Source organism: Rhineura floridana, chromosome 6 (genome assembly GCF_030035675.1).
Source record: "Rhineura floridana isolate rRhiFlo1 chromosome 6, rRhiFlo1.hap2, whole genome shotgun sequence".
NCBI classification, from domain to species: domain Eukaryota; kingdom Metazoa; phylum Chordata; class Lepidosauria; order Squamata; family Rhineuridae; genus Rhineura; species Rhineura floridana.
Window position 1 is genome coordinate 11,566,614 of NC_084485.1, and position 16,198 is coordinate 11,582,811.

Genomic DNA, 16,198 nt, shown 5'->3' on the forward strand with positions numbered 1-16,198 from the left:
GATGGGTCTTGATTAGAGATGGGATCTGTTGCCAGTGCCGTTTCTAAAGCATTCTGTCAACAGCAGGGCCGGTTCTAAAGGGCAGCCAGGTGTGGCACTGGCCGAGGGCCCCTGGGGCTTGTGGGGCCCCTGCGCTCCCCTTCCACAATCCGCGGCAGGATTTCTGCTGCAGATAGCAGGGTAGGAGCTTCAGAGCCACCCGCCATTCCCCCACTTCACCTACCTTCCTCTCTGCTGTTTTTTTGCGGCTGCGCACACTGCGCGTGCAGGTTTGCCATCAATGAAGATGGCGGCCAAGGTTTCCCTAGGGCTGAAGCCTCTGCCGCTTGGTTGATGGCAGCAATGCGCATGTAGCACTCATGCGTGCCATCAACCAAGATGGTGGCAGAGGCTTCAGCCCCTTAGGGAACCTCAGCCGCCATCTTCATTGATGGCAAACCTGCGCTCACCTCAAAAAACAGCAGAGAAAGGTAAGTAGAGCGGGGGAATGGCAGGCGGCTTGGGATCTCCCGCCCTGCGATCCGCGGTACCAATCCTGCCATGAATTGCAGAAGGGGAGTGCTGGGGCCTGGGGTAGGCTGGTGCCCAAGGCCCCCGGCATGCCTGGAGTTGGCCCTGGTCAACAGGCCAGTATCGATTCGAGATTGTTCTTTGTCCACCAGCCCTGCTTTTACTGATCTGTTTTTTTCCACTTGCAAAAAACATTGGTATTAATATCTATATTTTGAAAGGAAATACCAATAATTATATTCCCTTGCAAAAATAGGGATATTGATATCAATATTTATAAAGAAAATATATAATTTTAAAGAAAATACTAGTACTGATATTTTGAAAGGAGATAGTAATGAAATTATCACTCTTAATATCGATATTTTAGAGGTGAACTTGTTTTTAAATCTGTTACTGAAAATAGCCAGAGAAAATTGCTACATAAAAAGTGAATTAATGGAAACTTTTCTACTAAATTTGAGTTGGGTGGAATTCTAGCACATCCCTAGTTCTGATGTGTGTGTTTACCAATATCAGTATATCAATCAGGTGTCAAGGGCCGTGGTAAAGAGGTGTGTCTTCCACATACAATGAAAGCTATACAATGAACTTGCCAGATGCACCTCTGTGGGGACTGGTTTCCACAGCTTAGGGGCTGCCACAGAGAAGGCCCTGTCCTGGGCCATCACCTCCTCCCTGAACATCTGAGGGTGGTGGAATTACTAAGAGGCCCTCCTCTGCTGATCTTAACAGGGAGCCTCTTAGTAATTCCACCACCCTCAGGCATTTAGGGGGCCTGTAGGCAAGGCAGCTGTCTTTCAGATACAGCCTTAGCTAGCTAAACAGCCAGTCTGGTGTAGTGGTAAGAGTGTCGGACTAGGACGGGAAAAACCTAGGTTCAAATCCTCAGTCAACCATGAAGCGCGTTGGCTGACCTTGGGCCAGCCACTATGCCTCAGCCTAACTCACAGGGTTGTTGTGAGGGTAAAATGGGGCTTGGGAGGGAGAAAGTCATGTGCCTTGAGCTCCCTGGTGGGACATAAATGTGAAAAAACAGACAAATGCTTGGTTACTTAAATTTCTGTGAGAAATTATAATAATGCTTTATAGCCCTTTTCCTGTGGGCTCAAAGCATTTCTCATGCATGATCTCCAGCAGCCCTTGCACCAACCTTGTAAGGCAGGCCACTATAATAGCTCTACTACAAATTAGTGGGAGAGCTGAGGATAAAAAAGGTTGCGTGGTTATTTATTTATTATGAATTTATATCCCACTTCAAGGTGGCATACATAGTTCTCTTCCCCATTTTATCCTCACAACAACCCTGTGAGGTAGGTTAAGCTGAGAGACTGTGATTGCCACTTAATGGGGGCAAGTGATATTTGAACTGGAGGATTCCTGGGTCATAGCTGTTGCTAGGATTAGTCCTCAGTAGCATTTCCAAATAGGGATGGTTCCTTGTATCACCACTGGAAATCTCTTTGTTAGGGTGTTTCGCTTCACATCCCAGAGCATTTCCCTCACTTCAAATGCAGACTGTAGAATTAGTCTAATATAACATCTGCGATTTCACAGTCAGGTGCACAAATGTCGAATTTGACAATCAATGTAAAATTCAGTAGCCTGACTTGTGTTTTAAAAATGTTCTAGCCCTTGTGACCACAGTGATAAGCTTGGGAAATGCCTGCCAAAACCTTAGTAGCTGGCGGGAGAGTGAGTGAAGGAAATAGGAAGCAGAATAAATAATACAAAATAATGTAATATATGCAGATTGGTTTTACATGCATAATTTATGCAGATCAAAGTGTTCAGCTTTTGTGGTGCATAGCTTGCAAAAATTATTTTAGTGCAGAATTTTGCAAAGTCAAACTCTGCCCTCAGTATGACTTTCCCTGCTCAGACAGAGCTGGTTTGTTTTCCCGAATGATTATTTGTCTTTTCGGAAATATATATTAGAAGCAACACCAGTTCCCTCTTCTCTTCCTATTGTTATTATCATTTTCTTTATTTATACCCCGCCCTTTTTCCAAACTGGAACTCAAGGCGGCTTCCAGATAAAAACAAGTACACATTATTAAGAACCTATAAAAATATAAAACATATAAACATATAAAATCAGCATTAAAACAGGATTAAACTATTAAGATGTTAAAACCAATTACTCTTAAAATACTGCAACCCAGTTTAGGAGCATACAGGCAAAACAATAACATACAGCATCCTCTTCAGTCACTACCCTTAAAACCTTCAGTTCCAAAGGCCTGTCGGAAGAAAAAAGTCTTTAGTTGTCGGCGCAAAGACTGCACAGAGGAGGCCATTCTTGCCTCCCTAGGGAGGGAGTTCCAGAGCCTAGGGGCAGCCACCGAAAAGGCCCTATCTCGTGTCCCCACCAGTCGCACTTGTGAAGGTGTTGGGATCGTGAGAAGGGTCTCCTGAAGGTCTCAGGGCCCGGGCAGGTTCATATAGGGAGATACGGTCTGACAGATAGCCTGGACCTAAGCCGTATAGGGCTTTATAGGTCATAACCAGCACTTTGAATTGTGTCCGGAAACAGACTGGCAGCCAGTGGAGCTGTTGCAGCAGGGGAGTTGTATGGTCCCTGTAACCAGCCCCAGTTAACATTCTGGCTGCAGCTTGTTGCACCAGCTGAAGTTTCCGAACAGTCTTCAAAGGCAGCCCCATGTAGAGTGCGTTACAGTAGTCTAAGCGGGATGTAACTAAGGCATGTGTCACCATAGCCAGATCAGACGACTCCAGGAACGGGCGCAGTTGGTGCACTAATCTTAACTGTGCAAAAGCATTCCTGGCCACCGCAGAAATCTGGGCCTCCAGGTTTAAGGCTGAGTCCAGGAGCACACCCAAACTGCGAACCTGCGTCTTCAGGGGGAGTGTAACCCCATCCAGCACAGGCTGAACCCCTATTCCCTGATCTGCCTTTCGACTGACTAGGAGCACCTCTGTCTTGTCTGGATTAAGCTTCAGCTTGTTCACCCTCATCCAGTCCACCACTGCTGTCAGACACTGGTTTAGAACCAAGACAGTTTCCTTGGAATTAGGTGGAAAGGAGAAGTAGAGTTGGGTGTCATCTGCATACTGGTGGCACCGAACCCCAAATCTCCGGACAACCTCTCCCAGCGGTTTCATGTAGATATTAAATAGCATGGGGGACAGAACTGAACCCTGAGGGACCCCACAGGCCAACGGCCAAGGAGTCGAACAGGAATCCCCCAGCACCACCTTCTGGGTTCGACCCTCCAGGAAGGAACGGAGCCATCGTAAAATGGTGCCCCCAAGTCCCATCCCGGTAAGGCGACCCAGAAGGATACCATGGTCGATGGTATCGAAAGCCGCTGAGAGGTCCAACAGAACCAACAGGGGCACACTCTCCCTGTCCAGTTCTCTGCGTAGGTCATCTACCAAGGCGACCAAAGCCGTCTCCGTCCCATAACCAGGTCTGAAACCAGACTGAAATGGATCTAGATAATCCGTTTCATCCAGGAATCCCTGTTTGGGAATTCCTATCTCTTGCCCTCCGAATATCTTGGACTGTATGCCCTTTTTCTGGCTGGGATGTCCCTAATGCAGAAGCTAGTCAGATGATCCCTCCTAGCCTCTCATGTGACTGCCTTGCAATTCAGCAAGTCAGCATTGGTGTCTTGACAGAGATTAGGAACCGTGAATCCTCTGACAGTTATGAGCAGCTGTCTAACCCCCCCCCTTTTCAGGGAATATAGGACAGGGCTTGGATACAAGACAGAGATTCTCATTGGCTAGTACATGGTGGTGGTGGTGGGATTATGTTGTCAATAGAAGTTTCACAATGAAATCATACTTTAAAGCCATAGAAAATGAGTGAGTGGGTGGTTGACATCTCTCCATGAGTGGGAATACATTGCTGATTTATGCTAGATTTGTTAAACTATGTTGTTTAGATTTTGTGATAGGTAATTGGAACCTCCACGTTTAGGTGCAGTGTATCTCTGAATACTGATTGCTGGAGAAAAACCATGGAAGGCCTTCATTCATAGTGGGCTTTCCACAGACATCGAGTGGGCCACTTTGGGAAGCATTCCTCTGATCCAGCAGGGCTCTTCTTATGTTCTTATACAGCCATTATATTAAGTTATAATTTTATTAGATTATTAATGTATTGTAAAACTAAGCAGTTTATATAAAATTGACATTAAAACTGCTGATAAAGTCAGAATTTCAAAGCAAGCTAGCCTAATTTTTTTCCAGATAAAACCAGCAGTTTTAAAAATATACATTATAAAAAACATATTACAATATGTGTCAAATTTACATGTGTGTGTGTGTTTTGTGCCTTCAAGTCAGCTATGATTTATGGCGACCCTGTGAATCAGCGACCTCCAGTAGCATCTGTTGTAAACCACCCTGTTCAGATTTTGTAAGTTCATGTCTGAACTTACATGTAGGCTGGTTTAAACAAAAAAGTTTTTAGCAGGCACCGAAAACAGTACAGTGAAGGTGCTGTTGAAATCTACCTCCCATCAGCCCCAGCCAGCATGGCTAAGGGTCAAGGGTGATGGAAGCTGTAGTCCAACAGCATTTTGAGTCGGTGTGTGGGCATATCTTCGACATCCTTGAGTTAGACTGGCTTCAAATCCCTACTCAGCTGTGAACCTCCCTAGGTGACCTTAGGCTAGGAAATAGTGACTGGCCCAACCTACCTCACAGGGTTGTTGTGAGGGTAAAAGTGGAAAAGGGAGGAACCATGTATGCCACCCTGAGGTTTTTGGAGGAAGGATGGGATATAAAAGTCATAAATGGGGCTATGCCGTAGCATCAACATGCCATTCCAATGGCTGTTCATGCTTTCTAAGCTGCACCTCTATACAGTATGGCCCCACTCATATGGCGGGTTATGTTCCAGACCTCTGCCGTAAAGCAAAAACTGCTGAAAAGCAGAACACATTGAATAGAATGGCGCCTGACGCCCGAAAACCGCCGTAAAAGCGGAACAAGCGCCTTATGAGTGGGGCTTTAGTCTAATTGTGTCTGAGACCACCGCATCGGCAAAGCGCCATAAAGCGAAGCGGTGTAAAGCGGGGCCCTACTGTAGAGGCTTTGAGAAAACTAATAGCTTCATTGTTGGCTCTGCCCTGTGACTCTAAAGGAGCTTGGTCCGTGCAGACACACTTTTTCCTCCAGGAATTAAGTTTATTCTTACTGGGAGCTTGTCTGGGCTTGGTGGCCTGAGGCTGTGGAATGGTCCACCTGCTTTTGGAATCCTGACCTTAGCCATTTTTTTGTCTGAGTAGATCTCAGAGAGAACACACTCCTGGCCTGGTGTTGTGGGAGACCACAACCCCCTCCCCCCAAATAACCCACTTTTGTAATCTTCTGAAAGAGGCAGGCTGCTAATGTCAGATTGTTACAGGGAGCAAACAAAAGAGTGAATCATTTTAGCTTGTTCCTGCCATAGTGATGTGAATCCCGAATAGAATCCCATGGAAATGTATTTGTATTTATTATTATTATTATTTACATTTATATCCTACCTTTCCTCCAAGGAGCTCAAGGTGGTGTACATAGTTCTCCCCTCCCCATTTTGTCCTCACAATAACCCTGAGAGGTAGGTTAGGTAGAGACACAGTGACTGGCCCAAGGTCACCCACTGAGCTTCATGGCTGAGTGGGGATTTGAACCCTGGTCTCCTGGGTCCTAGTCCAATACTCTAGCCACTACACCACACTGGCTGTCAAAACCCAATTGGAGGGACAGACTGGCATGACTGGGCAAAGTAGTTCTCATGTGCCTGCTCTGGCCTCTTTTCATCTCTGTACTTCCACACAAGAGGGTTTTTAAATTTCCCCCTCAGTGACAGTGTTCTGTCAGACACACCAGGTCCTTCCTCCTCACAGGACAAAGCCCACTTGAGCCACTCTTCCGCCATTTTGTTTTGCAGATGCCTTGGTTCAAAGGCTGGAAAGTGGAGCGCAAGGAAGGCAACGCCAGTGGAGTGTCCCTGCTGGAAGCTCTGGATACCATCCTGCCGCCTACCCGCCCCACAGATAAACCTCTGCGTCTGCCCCTTCAAGATGTCTACAAGATTGGAGGTGAGCCAAAAGCTCTATTGGCAGTATCTAGGTAGGACAGGTGCCCTCTCTTGGCTACGTGGATTTCCAGTTTGTAATTCAGTCTTGCAGCCTAAGCAACAGGAAGGGAAGAGGATTTAATCCCTGGTGCAAACTTTTGTGTATGTGCAGACTAGACCTTAAAGAATGTATGGGCTAGCAATTGTGCATGCCGTCAGCAGGGGTCCAGATATTCATTATTGTAAAAAGTAAGTTTCTAGCCCTCATAATTGCAGAGATGTTTGAAAAGGTAGTGATGAAAGTGCTAGAGGATGGGGAACTGGGAGGCATGTGAAGGAAAAGGCCCTCCTCCATTCTGCTGAGCAGCTCTTGGCATTCCTTAAGTTCATATATTGAAGGTCATGCAAGAGCCTACCCAGATGATTCCTGCTTGAAGATACATTTCAGAATGAGAATAATTTAGAAAATGCGTTGCTTGCAAAATTCCTCACCATTGGTGGAGTTGCTGTGATGTCATGGAGAGGTCATTCAGGGTTATGTGTAATGCATAGTGTTGCAAGCATGGAATTTATCATTAGGTACAGAAGTCAGCATCCCCTCTGGCTTAGAGTTCAGTTTTGCTGGCAGTTTTCTAGTTCTTAATGGTGCAGTGGTAAGTGTGACAATGTGTCCAAAATGCCTAGTAAACTCCCAGAAGCTTGAGCAAGATTTACAAAGATCAGAGGGTTGGGTTCAGTGCCTGCCTAGCTGCTTGCTCCATCCCTTTTAGGAGCAGAAACAAAGTAGTTTATGCAAATTAAACAAAATGTGCATTTGGTTCCTTAGCATTATTTATACCAGGGAACAGGCAGACCTCAGATTTGCAGGATCTTTGATTATTTTTTTTACTAAGTCCCCAGATTCTACTAACCAGGGACCAGGTGCAAAATGCCAGGGCGGGATGTATGTGTACATGTAGAATTACCAGTACCATCCTATGTGTTAGGATTAGGAAGTAATTTCCATTGTGTTCAGTGGGGTTTGCTCCCAGCTACATTTCATAGAATTACAGCTTCAGGAAAATTCTCAGCCCAAGGATTTGCTTTTAACCCTTGAACTGAGTTCACAGGACTTTCAAGCAACAATCCTGGATGCGCCCCCCCCCCAACTTGATTCATTTTAGCATCCTAATTGTGGGGTGGGGAGTCTTCCTTTGTTGCTGTTATTGAACTATAAGCAGTCAGAAACTTTCCCAATTTGCTGCAAAGTAGCCAGAGGTCTACCAGTGGATCTCAAGCTACCCTTTTGCCTGACCCTGACTTTTGTAGGTACAGAATTGTGCTCCCCCTTTCCGTAACATGGAGTTCAATAAAGCCCTGCAAATGTTACCCCCACCTGTGTACTTCAGTATGTGCAATGCCTATAACAGTATTATTATTACTATTATTATTATTAAATTTTATTTATACCCCGCCGTTTGGCCAAAGGCCCTCAAGGCAGCTTACAAAGAAAAATAAACACAGGTATAAAAACACAATAAAAATACAATAAAAGCAATACAATTTACAAAAATTAAATTAAATAACAAATAACATTATAATAACAAATAAAATTAAATAACAAATAACATTATCATTATCGGCACCGCCAAGAAAGAGGAGGCGGTGTTATCGGGGGCGGCAGCTCCCGAGAGGCAGAAGGGCAACAGGCGTTTGTTACAGCAAAGCTGTGCAAGAAGAGTTTGTCCTTTCCTAAGGTGATCAGATGCTTCCGTTTCAAAGGAAAACAACTTGGCCTCTCAGCTAGCATACAGTACAAATCAAACTGTTTCTTAATACCTCTGCTTGCTTTTCCCATAGTAGTAATAATAGCAGCAGTAGTAGTAGCAGCAGCAGTAATAATAACAATAATATGGTAATAATAGCAGTAGTAGTAGTAAATGGATTTTTATCCCACCTTTTAATGTGTATAGTATAACGGTTTTACTGGTGTTTTAAATTTTGTCATTTTAGTGTTATGTTGTATTGATTGATTTGGGAGGGATTACACTATCATATAGTGACTATATTCCCCCTCCCCCCGGTAGGTAATAACAAATTGATATAATGCAACCTAAAAAAAGACAATATGTAAAACAGCAACACAAATTAACAAAATTAAAGCGTCAGCAGCAGCTACAATATATAAATATAACAACCATAAAATCACCTGAATGCAGACTGGAATAACAAAGTCTTCAGGGTTTTCTTGAATGCCTACATAGTCATGTGCTGTCAATTATACCCAACTGAAATCAATAAAATTAACACCAGGCCTGTGGTTTGCTATGCATTTCCAACTTTCTTTTATTTCTGATGTGGTCTTCAGTGCTAAATGGGATCTACTACTCTTGCAGAGTCTCAAGGCTTGTGTTTTGTTGCACTGATCAGTCATCCTCTGTGCCCCTCCACAGGTATCGGGACTGTCCCAGTGGGCCGCGTGGAGACAGGGATCCTCAGACCTGGCATGGTGGTTACCTTTGCCCCTGTCAACATCACCACAGAGGTGAAATCGGTTGAGATGCACCACGAGGCCCTGAGTGAGGCCCTTCCAGGGGACAATGTTGGCTTCAATGTCAAGAATGTGTCTGTGAAGGACATCCGCCGTGGCAACGTCTGTGGGGACAGCAAGTCTGACCCGCCTCAGGAGGCAGCCCAGTTCACTTCTCAGGTTAGCAGAAAATGAATGGCAGCCATTTTGAAAGGCTGTATCTTTTGCGGGTGGCATTTATTCTATAGAAGTTGCATTCTGGGATGTCAACTTTTAATTGCTTGGTTGGTGTGCAGTGCTGTGCACGCTTAAGAAGCGACACACATCCCAGTTGAACACAATGAGCTTTTTTGTGAGTAGATATGCATAAGAATAGGCTGCATAGCTCTAGTGATAGACTTTAATTGACTCCAAATTAGTCAGTAGGACTGACAACAAATTAATAATCTCACTTTTGGATTGTTAGTGAGCAACTTGCACAAACACACATGTTAAAGGTCAGTTTTCCTCCTTACGACAAGTGTTTGGTTTTTTCTTCTTAAACTCTGCAACTTATCCCACTGAAGAACAACTGATCGCCTTCAAAATGCCCCTTCATGGAGGTTCTGCACTGTGCATATTTACATAGATTATTATTTATTTATTTAAACCCCGCCTTTCGGCCAAAGGCCCTCGAAGCGGCTTACAAAAAAACACAAATATAAAAATACAATGTAAAATACATCAATAAAACAATACAATTTACAAAATACAATTTACAAAAGTTAAATAACTGCTCTTAGGCTAAATGCACAACACATGAGGGAAAAGGGACAGGGAAGAACAAGGAAAAAAGCAATTGATTTAACTATTTAATCACTTAAAAGCCAGATTCAGTGAGTTGTGTTTAATGGATTGACATTCTGAGGCCTAGTTTACACAGAAATTAGCTTCAGGTGTTTTTTTTTGGGGGGGGGGAGCCAGGAAAGGTACTGTGCCCCTCCTTTGTCGGTGGGCCCCCTCAGGCTTACTTGGTGGCAGTAGCATTCTGAGGAAAACAACACGCAGCACCGGGGGAACTGAGTCTTAAGTGCATGTTAATTTCCCATAATGCCCCAGGAAGGGGCATTGCCTGAAATCAATATGGCAGCTACACACAGCCACCCAGAACTGTTCAGAGCATTGGTGTGTGTGTGTGTGTGTATGTTTACTTACTTAGATTTTGTTTGTTTGGTTTTTAGTGGAGGGCCCATGTCAGGCAACACCTGTGTGGTGTTGAGATCTTGGCAGCTTCCTGATCTATGAAATAGTCTGAACTACCATGTCAGGCTGCATGTGGCAGAGTACATGCAGAGGCATTCAAGAGGCAGCGGGACAGCCATCTGTTGGGAATGCTTTGATTTGGATTCCCGCATTGAGCAGGGGGTTGGACTTGATGGCCTTATAGGCCCCTTCCATCTCTATGATTCTACAAGACTGAATGCTTCTTTGAATAATCATTGAATAATTGAATAACAACAGCACAGCTCTGGTGATGTAGAGAAGTATATGTCAGGGAGAAGAACTGCAGCCCAGGCTTCTCCATAAGCTAGCATTCTATGTGGTAGGGAGCAAGGGCTCCTCTGGATGGCCCATTTATTGAGCCTTCACCCTGATTTGCGTGCATGAAGCTTGTTTGGAGGTTCTATTTACAGCCTTTCCCAACCAGTGTGCCTCCAGATGTTGTTGGACTACAACTCCCATCTTCCTGACCATTGGCAATGCTGGCTGAGGCTGATGGGAGTTGTGCTCCAACAACATCTGGAGGCACACTGGTTGGGAAAGGCTGCTCTATTATATCTGGTTTTCATTGAGCATTCATTCTGATTTGTTTGTGGGGAGGTTATACGACAAGAAATTTCAGTTCTGCTTTCTTCTCGATTTGTTTGTGAGATGGCCAAATGAGAGATGGATTGATTCCATAAAGGAAGCCACAGACCTGAACTTACAAGATCTGAACAGGGTAGTTTATAACAAATACTGTTGGAGATCATTGATTCACAGGGTCACCATAAGTCATAATCAACTTGAAGGCACATACAGACACACACAATATGCCTTTCCATTAATGATTTGTCCATGCTGCACTTTTCAGTGCATTTCCCTCCCACTTGCCTAACTGCAAAAGGGTTTGTTTCTTTTTTAAATTGAGCTTGTTATGCTAGAGTGATGGAGCACTTTAACCAAAGTTAATTGTGCAAACTTGAATTTCCTGTGATGCGTTTGAATCCTTCCCCCCAAATACTGATAGTCAGGCGGTGTCCTTATTTTGTAAAACCCAGTAGCTAGGGGCCAGTGTGGTGTAATGGTTAAGGTGTTGGACTACGACCTGGGAGACCAGGGTTCAAATCCCCACATAGCCATGAAGCTCACTGGGTGACCTTGGGCCAGTCACTGCCTCTCAGCCTTGTGAAAACCCTATTCATAGGGTCGCTGTAAGTCGGAATCGACTTGGAGGCAGTACATTCACATTTTACAAGCAGCTGGGTTTTTTCCCCTGTGGCCTTCCACAAGGGGGCAGCATGGCCCAGTCACATGAAGCAAGAAAACTGACCTTGCCATCCTATGCCGTCTGTGAACGAACCACCATTACACAGGATTCTGTTCTTTCAGAATTTGCTCCAGGCTGAGTTCTTCTCTTCTCATGTGCATCTATTAGGTGATCATTTTGAACCACCCCGGCCAGATCAGCGCTGGATATTCCCCTGTCATCGACTGCCACACCGCCCACATCGCTTGCAAATTCGCCGAGCTGAAGGAGAAGATTGACCGGCGCTCTGGCAAGAAGCTGGAGGACAACCCCAAATCCCTGAAATCTGGGGATGCCGCGATTGTGGAGATGATCCCGGGCAAGCCCATGTGTGTGGAGAGCTTCTCCCAGTACCCACCCCTGGGTGAGGACTCCTTCTTTTCTTATATCTTTTGCAGACTCCTGTCAAGGCAGGTGACTTGTGGCCATTTTAAATTAAACGACTAGATGCTCAGGAACCCTGATGTAAGATAGAGATCTTGGAGTGTCCTTAGACATCCCCCCCACCCTGGGCTAAAGCATCTGTCACTAGTCGTCCTCTCCTGGAATCTCAACCCCGACAGCCTCTGGCTACGGGGTGGGAAAAATTTGATTCAGTTCCATTTTCTCCAGGCTGTTAGACCTGCAGAGGGCGCTGTGCTCTCTTCTTACATGTTCTGTCACTGTCACACTCCCTCTGTACTTCAGCCTGGACAGGCAGGGTAGTGTAGTCCTTGCAGAGAGACTGAACCACTGACTGATCAGGAGGTACCCAGTGTGAATCTCCCTTGAACTCACGTAGTTCCTTTAGGCAGACTATTCCTGCCTTAGCCCCAGCCTTACCCCGCTCTTCCCCGCCATCTGCAATATGGTGATAATAATTCTCACCTACCTTGCAGGGTTGATGTAAATATAATGTACACAAAGCATTTTGATCACGAGGAAAAAGGGCTACATAGATGCAAAATGAGCTCCGGTTTTGCTAGCTGGGGACAGGTGGAGGCATGCTATGGGTGTCTGTTCAACTGACTGCAGAACAGAGAGGGTGGGAACAAGCGCTGCAGTGGATCGGTCCTTTCCATCTAGGCGCAGGAGGTTCTTGGGTGTAGGAGAGCGCTGCATGCATGGAATAGCTGTTCCACGCATGCAGCGTCTGGGTTGCATGCTGAGGAGGGAGGGTGTGGAATCTCCAAATCGGGACAGAAATGTGCAATATGACCCAGTTGCTGCTCATGAATTATGGCCATTTCAAGCTGTTGCGCCTTCCTCCTGCTCTCCATATTGCCGCTCCCTTGCTAAAATTCCTCAGATTGAACAGAAGAGTAATTAAAGCCTGTTGAGTATTTTGTCAAACTTGCTGCAACCAATAGACTCATAGATTGGAGACAGGTAATATTTTAAAAAAGAGTCAAAGGTGGCATGACAGAAGAAACATAATTGCTTGTCATGTACCTGCTTTTTTCTTCTGTCACAGTTATGCTGGGCCAAACAGGTTGTGTAGGTTTTCAAAGATCTGCAAATCCCTGCAAAACCTATTTGACAAAAATCAGTAGTTGGATGAGTGTACACACCGCAGGCAGTGACGGCCTTATCATGCCACCTTCAGCTTTTTTGGGGAAAACATTGTCTGTCTCTAGCACCAGAATCAGGTTGCCACTTTTTTTTTTTTACTCGCCCTACTTTAACAGCAGCTTGAGGCTGCAACTAGATAAGATGCATCCCTGTCCAAGCTGGTCTGTGTTGAATCCCTGAAAAGCAAGGGCATGGGGTGAAAGTGGAGTGAATTTGCCCCAGTGGGCAAGAGGGTGGTTACCAAATAAGATCTGAGACGCTATAATCAGTTTGGAAAGATTTATTTTGAATACATCAGCAGTAGACCACTGAATGCATTTGTTTTTGGAAGATGTAAGCATAATATCATCAAAAGAGAAAATAGCACATTATGCATAACATTAACTATAACGTAGCCATTGTTGAATGCTGCATCGGCTCCCCTAAACTCCACCACCCATGTAGTTAAAGCTTAAATCTGGTGTCCAGGATATAGGAACTAGGAAAACCCACACAGAAAATTATTTCACACAAAAATTAAAGAAAACTGTTTCCAGAGGGAAAGGGGAAAACTGGAAAGTAAAATAGTAACGTTTAAGCCTCACCAAAGAATAGACAGAAGCTATAATGTCATCTAAATGAAGAAGAATTATATAAGAACAAAATTGTTCTGGAGCCAAAGGACTGGTTCAGGGGACAATGGCCACAAACAGCTGCAGTCCTGACCTGAAGAAGGGAGAAGTTCAAGGCAAGAAAACCCTTCTTCTCTCAGAAAGAGGGCAGTGGGTAATGTAGGCCCCAAAAGACCCCAGGACAAACAAAACATAGAGCTAAACAATAGAAAAACTCCAAAGAAAGAGAAGTGAGCTCTTAACACTAAGGTGGAGTCTCTTTTTGATCACTGTAGACTTCCAAAGAAAGCCAGTATGGTGTAGTGGTTAAGGTGTTGGACTACGACCTGGGAGACCAGGGTTCGAATCCTCACATAGCCATGAAGTTCACTGGGTGACCTTGGGCCAGTCACTGCCTCTCAGCCTCATGAAAACCCTATTCATAGGGTCGCCATAAGTAGGAATCGACTTGAGGGCCGTACATTTACATTTAGACTTCCAAATGTTCCTCTCTTCTGATTCGCTCTTTTCTCTCGCTCTTCTCTTGCTAAAATATAGTTCTGTATTGGTAAATGACAGGGTCAGATACCTGTAAAAACAGGTGATTTATTTAATTTAATTTTTAATTAATTATTTTGGGCGGAGCAACACATTCCTGAGCCTTGTTAGGGTTCAAGGGATCTCATGAATGTTCCTTGGAGCTGCTAACACTTGTTGTATCTTCTTCACACTGGTACATGATCTCAGCTCAACTAAAGCCTTGACAGCCTTTCTGGCCTCACGCTCTAGGATGGAGTCACCCAGCGCTGGGGAGTTGTCACACTTTATGCCTTCTTGCAGAGGTGCACAATCTCAGCATGACTAAGGCATTGCCAGCCCTTCTGTTTCTCATGTTCCGGCAGAGTCCAGCTCCAACAGAGACATGTCTGCCCTTAAAGCAGACATTCAGGTCTGCTTAAAACATGACCACAGTTTGGTTCCATTCCATAGCTTCTGGAGTGATCACCTTCTCCCTGCATACAGGTTCAAAAATGAGTGGAGTGACATGGGGAGATTAAAAACACAGCCTGGCCAAGAGTAGGGAGCAGAACCCATCCTCTTCACAGAAGATCCTTAGGAGAAAAGCACCTGAAACTGTAGTTTCAGAAGGAAACACCTTGTTAGGGCCTTCTCATTTGTCCATAGTATACTCAATGTTAACCGAATGCTGACACACCAGTCTGTCAGTGTCCCCTGTAGTCTGGCCCTAATGCATAAATTTTTTTGCAGGTGACTTTTTTTCTGCCATGGAGATAAATAGTGAAAAAGCCTCACCTGCCCGGCTTCTGTGTGCAAGGTTGCTGTGAAAAGCACAAAAGCAGAAGCCCAGCCTTAGTGCTACCGTCCAGTGTGTGTGGGAACTGCATGGCCTCATTTCACCACTAGAGGGAGATATAGCGCCACAGGCTCTGTGGCATAGGGCGCTGTGTTCTCAGTGTGGTGTCCTCCAGTCTCATTCTCTACCCTTGCATGCCCATTTGCAGGACGCTTCGCTGTGCGCGACATGCGGCAGACCGTGGCGGTGGGTGTCATCAAGAACGTGGAGAAGAAGAGTGGGGGCGCCGGCAAGGTGACCAAGTCAGCACAGAAGGCCCAGAAGGCTGGCAAATGAATCGTAGGCATCCAGTGCCTCGCGCAGAAACCATCCCCGCGACCAGGATGCCGTCACCTTCTCCCTGAGGCGCATGTGTGCACATCCGCTTGTAAGAGTCTGTACGTCAACGACTGGATGCTCACTATTAAGGTCCAGTGGAAATTCTTTAAAAGGAAAAGCATGTCCCGGCGTTTGTGAGGCTTTGTGTTAAATTTTACCAATAAAACTGGTACAACATCCACAGCGAAAAAATGTGTGTGTCATTTGTGTCTGTGTGTGTACATGGACATGCATGCTTGTGTGTGCTGGTTGGCTAGACCAATGGTTTTGTGAACTCTGGTGTTCGTTATTTATAATTTATTTATTTCATTTATGAATTGCTTCCTATAAAACATCTTGAAGCAATTGTATGATATAATAAAAGAATATATACAAATACATATATTTAGCAGCTGATGAAGGCGGAAGCCGCAACGTTTTGGTAGAACAATAAGAACCTCTGTTTTGTTAAGCACAGTTACATGCATATACATATACACATATATATAACAATAATAGAATATAAATTACAATTAGGGATGGGTGCCAGTTTGAAAGCATTCTGTTGACCTAACAGGCTGGTATCGATTCAAGTTTGTTTCTCTGTCTGCTGGCCACTGCTTTACCAATCCATTTTTCCCCCTCGCAAAAAACATTAATATCAAAATTTTTAAAGGAAATGCAAATATTTTGAAAGGGAATATCAATAAATGAAAGGAAATATTGGTAAAATTATCTTTCTTAATATTGATATTTTAGAGGCAGATTTTTTTTAAAA

General features: G+C 44.7%; 1 protein-coding gene across 1 annotated transcript in view; it reads left to right on the top strand.

Moving 5' to 3' along the window:
• The window catches only part of EEF1A2 (eukaryotic translation elongation factor 1 alpha 2), a 41,527-nt gene extending 25,894 nt beyond the window's left edge, over positions 1-15,633 (top strand). Inside the window, exons 5-8 of the mRNA XM_061631007.1 lie at positions 6,422-6,572; positions 8,983-9,239; positions 11,737-11,971; positions 15,272-15,633. Of these exons, the coding sequence (XP_061486991.1) occupies positions 6,422-6,572; positions 8,983-9,239; positions 11,737-11,971; positions 15,272-15,399 (771 nt within the window). The 3' untranslated portion in view covers positions 15,400-15,633. The remainder of the gene's footprint in view (positions 1-6,421; positions 6,573-8,982; positions 9,240-11,736; positions 11,972-15,271) is intronic.
• Positions 15,634-16,198: the final 565 nt, after the last annotated feature.